This window comes from Verticillium dahliae, genomic scaffold, assembly GCF_000150675.1.
Source record: "Verticillium dahliae VdLs.17 supercont1.14 genomic scaffold, whole genome shotgun sequence".
Lineage (NCBI taxonomy): Eukaryota > Fungi > Ascomycota > Sordariomycetes > Glomerellales > Plectosphaerellaceae > Verticillium > Verticillium dahliae.
Genome location: NW_009276945.1, coordinates 371,279 through 378,644, shown reverse-complemented (window position 1 = coordinate 378,644; position 7,366 = coordinate 371,279). Strand labels below are relative to the sequence as shown.

General features: G+C 58.8%; 2 protein-coding genes across 2 annotated transcripts; both read right to left on the bottom strand.

Annotated features, from left to right (window-relative positions):
• Positions 1 to 310: 310 nt before the first annotated feature.
• Positions 311 to 2,176, bottom strand: VDAG_06714 (ATP-dependent RNA helicase DBP3; the record flags this gene model as incomplete). The annotated part of the gene is made up of 2 exons (XM_009659418.1): positions 311 to 464; positions 519 to 2,176. 2 exons carry the CDS (start codon positions 2,174 to 2,176, stop codon positions 311 to 313), a joined length of 1,812 nt encoding a protein of 603 aa, XP_009657713.1.
• A 1,039-nt stretch (positions 2,177 to 3,215) lies between these two features.
• VDAG_06713 (Na+/H+ antiporter 2) lies at positions 3,216 to 5,297 on the bottom strand (the record flags this gene model as incomplete). Its single annotated transcript, XM_009659417.1, has 4 exons — positions 3,216 to 4,218; positions 4,274 to 4,848; positions 4,908 to 5,137; positions 5,249 to 5,297. 4 exons carry the CDS (start codon positions 5,295 to 5,297, stop codon positions 3,216 to 3,218), a joined length of 1,857 nt encoding a protein of 618 aa, XP_009657712.1.
• Between the last annotated feature and the right edge of the window lie 2,069 nt (positions 5,298 to 7,366).

Here is a 7,366-nt window from a genome sequence, read left to right as displayed (position 1 = left end):
ATTCGTGTATGTTCTCTCTCTCTCTCTCTCTCTCTTCTTGATTCTCGAAAAGAAAACTCGAAAAGAAAAAATTGACATTCATAACTAACATGACGCCTCTAGTTTATTCGCCGAGCGCGATTTTCTCCTGCAATGCTACCAAGCGGCCAGGAAAAGGAAGACAGAATAGACGAAGGACGTGTCCGCTGCCATTTTCGCTCCATCGTTCTGAAAAGAGACGTGACTGGTCTGCCTTGACACACGGAATTTTCCCTAGCATGTTCCTCTCGCCCGGTTAAGATACCCCATTCAGTACCCCATCCAGTTTAGCTTAATCAAATACAATCTTGGTCGCCTTCTTCGACATGTCGACGTCCTTGAAGAAGGCGCCGTAGGTGTCGTGGGCCTTCTTCTTGACGGTCGTGCCAAACTTGAAGAGCTCGTCGGGGACGGGCTGGTTGGCGCCCTTGAGGATGTTGATCAGCCTGGAGCGGGTTAGCGAGATGTTCACAGGGTACGGTCGAGAGGGAGAGACGTACGATCCAGAGTGGGCCTTGTCCTGGACGGTAAAGAGGGTAATGGCCTCGCCCGTCTTGCCGGCGCGGCCGGTGCGGCCGATGCGGTGGACGTAGTCCTCAATGGTCAGCGGGAAGGTGACGTTGACGACGAGCTTGACCTCGGGAATGTCGAGGCCGCGGGCGGCGACGTCGGTGGCGACCATGACCGAGGTGGCGCCCGACTTGAAGGCCTCGAGGCTGCGGGTGCGCTGGTCCTGGCGCAGGTCGCCGTGGATGCCGCAGACGTGGATGCCGCGCTGCTGCAGGAAGGCCTCGACGCGCGTGGCCTCCTTCTTGTAGAGGCAGAAGACGAGGATGCGGTCGCGGCGGCCCTGGCCGGCCTGGTACTGGCGCAGGATCTGCAGCAGGCGCTGCTCCTTGTCGCGGCCGTCGACGACCTCGACGCGCTGCGTGATGCGCGTGTTGGCCTGCAGCTCGACGGCGCCGCTCGCCGTCTCCTTGCCGCCCGAGCCGATGGTGATCTTGACGGGGTCGACCATGAAGCTCGAGGCGAGCAGGCGCACCGACGCGGGCCACGTCGCCGTGAACATGAGCGTCTGGCGGGCCTCGCGCGCCGGCATGGCGCCGAGGATGGCCTTGATGTCGTCCTCGAAGCCCTTGTCGAGCATGCGGTCGGCCTCGTCGAGCACGGCGAACCGGCTGTGCGACAGGTCGACGGTGCCGTCGGACATGAAGTCCTTGAGGCGGCCCGGCGTCGCGACGATGATGTCGGCGCCGCGCTGCAGCAGCGCGCGCTGCTCGTCCTTGGAGGCGCCGCCGTACACGCACACGCTCTTGAGCCCGAGGTGCGCCGCCAGCTGCGCCGTCTGCTCGTGCGTCTGCATGGCGAGCTCGCGCGTCGGCGACACGACGACGGCCTTGATGCACCGCTTCTTCATCTTGCTGATCGACTCGACGAGCGGCAGCGCGAAGGCCATCGTCTTGCCGGACCCCGTCTCGGCCACGCCAATGGCGTCACGACCCGACAGCGTGAACGGCCACGACGCCGCCTGGATGGGCGTCGGCTTGGTGTAGGCGGCAAACGGCGACTTGGCGAGGAGGTCGGTGACGGGCAGCTGGTCAAAGGCGAGAACGGGGCGCAGGTTGGTCGACTTGTCGTCGCCAATGACAATCGCCTGCTCGGCCAAGTAGGCGTCAATGTCGGCCTGCGGCACCGCCGTCAGGGCCGCCGACTGCGTGTACGAGGCGCTCGCGACAGCGGCGCCGTTCTGTGGCTCGGCCTTCTTCTCTTTCTTTTCTTTCTTCTCCTTCTTCTCTTTCTTTTCTTTCTTCTCCTTCTTCTCCTTCTTGGGCTTCGTCTCAGCGTCGGCGTCGACATCAGCCATCGGGGCATCCTCGCCCGCGCCAGCCGCCTTCTCCGCTTCGTCCCTGAGCCTCTTCCTCTCGCGCTTCTCCTCCTTGCGCTTCTTCTTCTCGTCCTTGTCCTCACCGCCGCCCTCCTTGGCCGCCTTGGCCGCCTTCTTCTCCTTCTTCCTCTGCTTCTTCAACGCCGCCGCCGCCGCCGCCGCCTCGTCGTCGCCCTCGGGCAGGTCCTTGACCTTCTGCTTCTTGCTGGGGGCCGCATCGTCGGCGGCGCTGTGGTCCTCGCTCTCGGCGAGGAGACGCTTCGTCGCAGCCATTCTGCAATGTCTGCTTCTGTTCGAAAAAGGGAAGAAAGGAGAGGGCGTCTTTCTTTTCGTCGAGAAAGGCTACGCAGGAAGCCTTCTTTTTTTACCCGGGGCGGTGGGACTGGCGGGATGGAAAGGCCGAACGGACAATCTGGCTGTGATGGGCGACGGGCGACGGGCGATGGAGAAAAAAATCTTTATCTTATCGTTATCGAGCGCTGTCAATGGCGAAGAGGCGGCGGTGGCGCTGGTGGGGGTCAAGGGGGTTCAGGGTCTGCGAGGGGGGGGGGGTCTGCCTGCGTTGATTGGGCCGTGACTTGTGACTTCAACACCACGACTTGACCTTGCCTAGATATTGGGCTGGGCCTTGGAACTGTACCGAATTCATGCTTGTTTGGGGTAGAGATGTCAATGATGAAGCTGCCCCCCAGACTGAAATGTCTTGACACACTTTATGATACAATGCAAACCAATACGTTACCACACTCCCTTAGCCAACTCGAGACGTAAGAACAAACTTGGACAGTCATCGCCGAGACTTCAACTACGTCAATGGCCTGTTCGTCAGACGCTGACACCCCTCTAACCTTTGACACGTAAGCAGACGCATTCCGAACGTCACACTTGACATGGAAGCCATCTCTTCATCTGGTCATCCAGCTGCCAAGTGTCCCACGGCGTAAACATCTCCGTAGCAGAAAAGGTGACCGGTATTCTGATGAGATCTAAATTCTATCTATGCAGTGCTCAGACTCCACCGCCACGCCGGTCACACAAATCAAGATTGTTCCAGAATCAAACATAAAGAAAAGCTCGCTTGCCAATGATCATTCATGCAGATGCACCCTGTATTCAAGACAGGAAAAAAATAAGCTCGCAATGCACCAGGCCATGCACATCTATGAAATAAGACGCGAGAGAAAAGTGCCACGTCCAACTAAAAAGTCTCGAGTACCACGCGTACGTGGTAGAGCTGCCGTCGCGAAACGACCTCGAAGTCCCCGCCAGCATCCTTCTCCGCATGCTGCCGGTGTTTGTATTGTGATGGTAGTTATCGGCACGGGCGTAGGGACCGCAGCGAAGCCCCAAACCAGTGGCAGGCCGTGTTTGTTGGCACGCCATCTTGGCGGCTTACATGCCCATGCCCGCGTTGGCCCCGCGTCGATCCATGAAGCGAATCGTGCTCCTGCTCCCTGCTGCGGTTGCGCGGCGTGCGCGGTGTGCGCGGCGCGCTGAGCGCCGCTTCCGACTTTGTCGCTTCGAGATCCACGTCGAGGCTGGGCTCGGGGTTCTCGTCGCGCCAGTCGGGAAGCTGATTGTTGTCGAACACGGGACGGGAGAAACGGTTGTAGGCGATAAAGGTCTCCTTGTCGCCCTCAATGGCGTTGGGTGGCGCCGCGACGTGGACCGACTTGCGGCGCATCTCGACAGCGTCATCCTGGATCGGCTGGACGCCAAAGTAGCCGTAAAGCGCGTTCAGGATGGGAATCGACAGGCCGTGAACAACAATGGAGAAGAGTGCGAGCCAGTAGACGACGGGAGACAGGGCACGGAGCAAGTCGTTCACTTCCGTGTCGTTCGTCTCGTCAAGGTGGGCGAACAGGTGCTTGGTGTGCTCGACGTAGAAGGCGGCACCGACGCCGATCGGGCCAAAGTATCCCACAAAGAGAGCCTCCTTCCAGTTTCGGATCGAGTGCGGCATCAGCTTATAGGTGATCATGATGGCGGGAATGCGGCGGAACAGGAGAACGAGGAATCCCAGACCAAATAGGCGGCCGTAGGTGATGCCGGTCTCGGCGTTCTGAAAGCCGGCCCACGGGAAGATGCTGCCGAGGTACATGAAGCCGCCAAAGTTGAGAATGACGTCGATACTCGAGTTGACCTCGTCGTGACGCTTGAGCGTCTCGGCGAGGTACTCGCCATCCCAGTTGAGCGCGCTCCCGGCGGCGAAGCAGGCAATCAGGTCGTTGGTGCCGACGAGGCCAGCGCTGCCGATCATCAGGAATCCGAGGGCGAGGGGGATGAGCAGGTAGCTCTCGCTGTCGATCCACTTCCTGCAGGACAATCTGTCAGTCAAACACTCTGCTGCCACGGGTCACTCGGGCTCACCTCTTGAGGGAGAACTTGACCGCGAAGCGAGTCAGAGTTCCGGCTACAGCACCGTAAACGGCGCCCATGATCACATAGTAGAGCAGAGTCTCGAGGAACCAGTTGCCCATGGCCACACTGACGCCGCCGCCCTGGCGCTCGACATCGCCGGCACGCCTGTGTAGACCGCCGTCACTCTCACCCGTCATCGATTGGACGCTGACGCCCTCGGCATGGCGGATGAGGTAGGTGGCGAGCATCAAGAAGGGGAAGCCGAATCCGTCATTGGCACCGGCCTCGGCGGAGATGACCTCACGAACGGGACGAGCGACAAACTTGTCGGCAAACGGACCCTTTGCGACAGCCTGCGAGAGAACGGGATCGGTCGACGTGACACAGGCTGCGACGACCATGCAGGCGAGCAGGCTCAGCTTGGGAATGGTCGCCAGGACGCAGACGGTGGTGCAGAGCCACATCATTGTCATGACGGGGATTAGTATTAGGGTCATGTCCTTCCAGCGGGCCATGGTGTATTTAGCGGGCAGTTGGTAGCCTGCGATGACCAGCTGAATGCCAATCATCACTCGCATGACGCCCTGTGAGGAAAGCAGTCAGTACTTGATGGCAACGAACGGGGAGACCAAAGAGTACTGACCAGAGTGATTTCGGACGTCTGTCCTGGTTCGGGATTTCCCCATCGTTCTGACACTATGAACTTCGCTGCTATAGGGCCCAGGCAAATGCCAATGATAACGGCCGGCACTGTTTGCGTTAGCACTGAGCGGCGGCCTACTTCGGGGAGAGGCGACGACATACGGGCTTCACCCAGGTACCATTGGTTCTTGAACTTGACGGAAATGACTCCGTAAAGAACAATGAAAAGACCTGTAGTTGACAGCCAGGGTCAGCATTGCCGATGCAATCAGCAGTGCCAAGGGTTGAGATCCTGGAGAATTCCGCCCTGGCAGCTGCTTTGGTTCTTGGCATTAAACGTACCCAAGATGGTCAGAATGCTGTTGAGGTCGCTGAGGCCGAGATCAGGCATGATGGGCAACGTTCAGCAGGACGCTGAGCAAAGAATGCTGGCGGTGAAAGGAGTTGCGAGGAAGCAGGTCGTCGAAGGAGCTCGACCTCACTAACAGCGGCAGCTCGGAAGGACGAGGAGAGGGTCTCGAGAAGACGCGCGGAAAATGCTGGCCACGCAACGCAGGTGGATAGAAAGAGAGGCCGAGGAGAGGCTGCAGGACAGCAACTGGTGCAGGGGGCGGATGAGAGGCAAGAGGCGAGTGACGAGGGTCTGGTGTGGGGAAGACAGTCAGGCAAGCCGCAGGAGAGTGGACTCTCTCAAGTGATGACAAGAAGTCGGAAAGAAATCAAGGCCTGCTGGATTTCTTATTCCGCCGGGGAGTGCCACGCCAGCTAAGTACAGTGGTCGTGGGGTGGGAGGGATGGGGGCCTTGCCTGTCGTGTAGTGTCCTGCGCCAAACCGGGGCGAGCGTTGAAGGAGAGACAGAGGGCAAGTCTTGGTTCAGACTTGTCGAAGAGAGTGAAAGGGAACGGTGATTCTGAGGCAAGGCTGGAATGCGTTGTTCTTGGGTTTCTCTGGGCGTGCAAGGCGGGCTGCTTATAAGAAAATAGCTTATTTCGTGAACGTCGGTTCCTTCGCAGCGATCCACAGGGAACCTGAGACCTCGAAATGCGACAGAATGGCTGTTTGAAATCGACTCGGACACCTTGGCAAGTGCCTCTGTGCAGAGTACCCCCAGTATCTGACTGGGTGGGCGATGGAGGTGACGACAAGAGCGTCTGTGTGGTAGAGGGGTTTGAGGGAGGCTCTAACTGGTACCTCCCTGTTGAGTTTGCTGTCGTATCGTCGTAGTAATCTTTTCTTTCCAGGCTAAGAATATATCGGACTATGCTGATACATGCAGTGCGGGATGATTTGCAACGGCATGGAAGATAAGCCAAGGCCGATCAAGACAGGGCAAGACAAGAACAGTGAAGGATGCTGGCTATCAAAGGACCAGGGAAGGTGACTCGAGACTCTCGGGATGTGAAAGAGTCGGAGAGCAGTCAAAGACGGGAGGCGCTATGGGCGGGCGATCTGTTGTTGTTTGAGGCGGAGGTCTGGTCAGGGACGGGACCCAATGTAGAGGCACGTCGCAGCCCGAGGCACTGATGGATGATGCAAGGCGCCAACCCAAGGCCGATGTCGAAGACAAGCAAGGTCCGGGATGGATGGGTCAGGAGACGGGACGGAAATCAAAAGAGGCGGGCCACGTTAGCCTGTCTGGCGGGCTTGCTCCGCAGCATACCAGGAGCCAGAACCAAGGGCAAATACGTGGAGACTTCGGAAAGATGTGCGTGATCGCCGCAAGTTTCGAGAAATTCTAGGGGGGCGGAGAGGAGGGCAGGGTCGGTCAGACCGGCGACGTTTTGAAGTATCGAAGCAACAGTAACAGCGCCGCGGCAGTGCAGTGTTGCTTGCGTATTGCGTGAACGTTGCGTGATATGTACCGGATGTAGTATGGAGCTGTCTGCCGATGATGCTGCGGGAGGCGATGAGCAGGAGGAGAAAACAGGAATACGTATGTCAAGGCTTCATGTCAGAGCCGCCCCCGCCTTGGTTAGTATTGGTAGTGGTGGTGGTGGTGGTGCGTAACCAGTTGCACATCTTTTGTGGGATGTCTCTGTTGCTGTCACGTCCCTTTTCTGTGCTCTCATGCTGCGTTCCCCGAGGCCACGAGCCAGCACGCGGAAAGGACGGATGGATCATCTCACGAGGTCTTGCCCGGTAGCCCTTACATCATGGGCGTTCCCGAGGACGGGCATCAAGACCAGAGTACATCGCCTCAAAGCCTCAAGCACTCCCGTGCGTGGTAGCGGACTGGCGACGGCGACGACGACGGCAGACACCAGGTACAAGCACAGGCACAGGCACAGGCACAGGCACAGCGAGAGCGGCTGGCTCGCCCTCGGGGCCACCATGGCTTGCGGTGAGACTGGAGCACAAGACCAGGTCAGCAAACTATTCACACAGCCAAGCATTGCGCGTAAGGGGATGCAGACCAGTGTGTAGGAGAAAAGGGCGGAGTGAGAAGGGGCTTTGGGGGC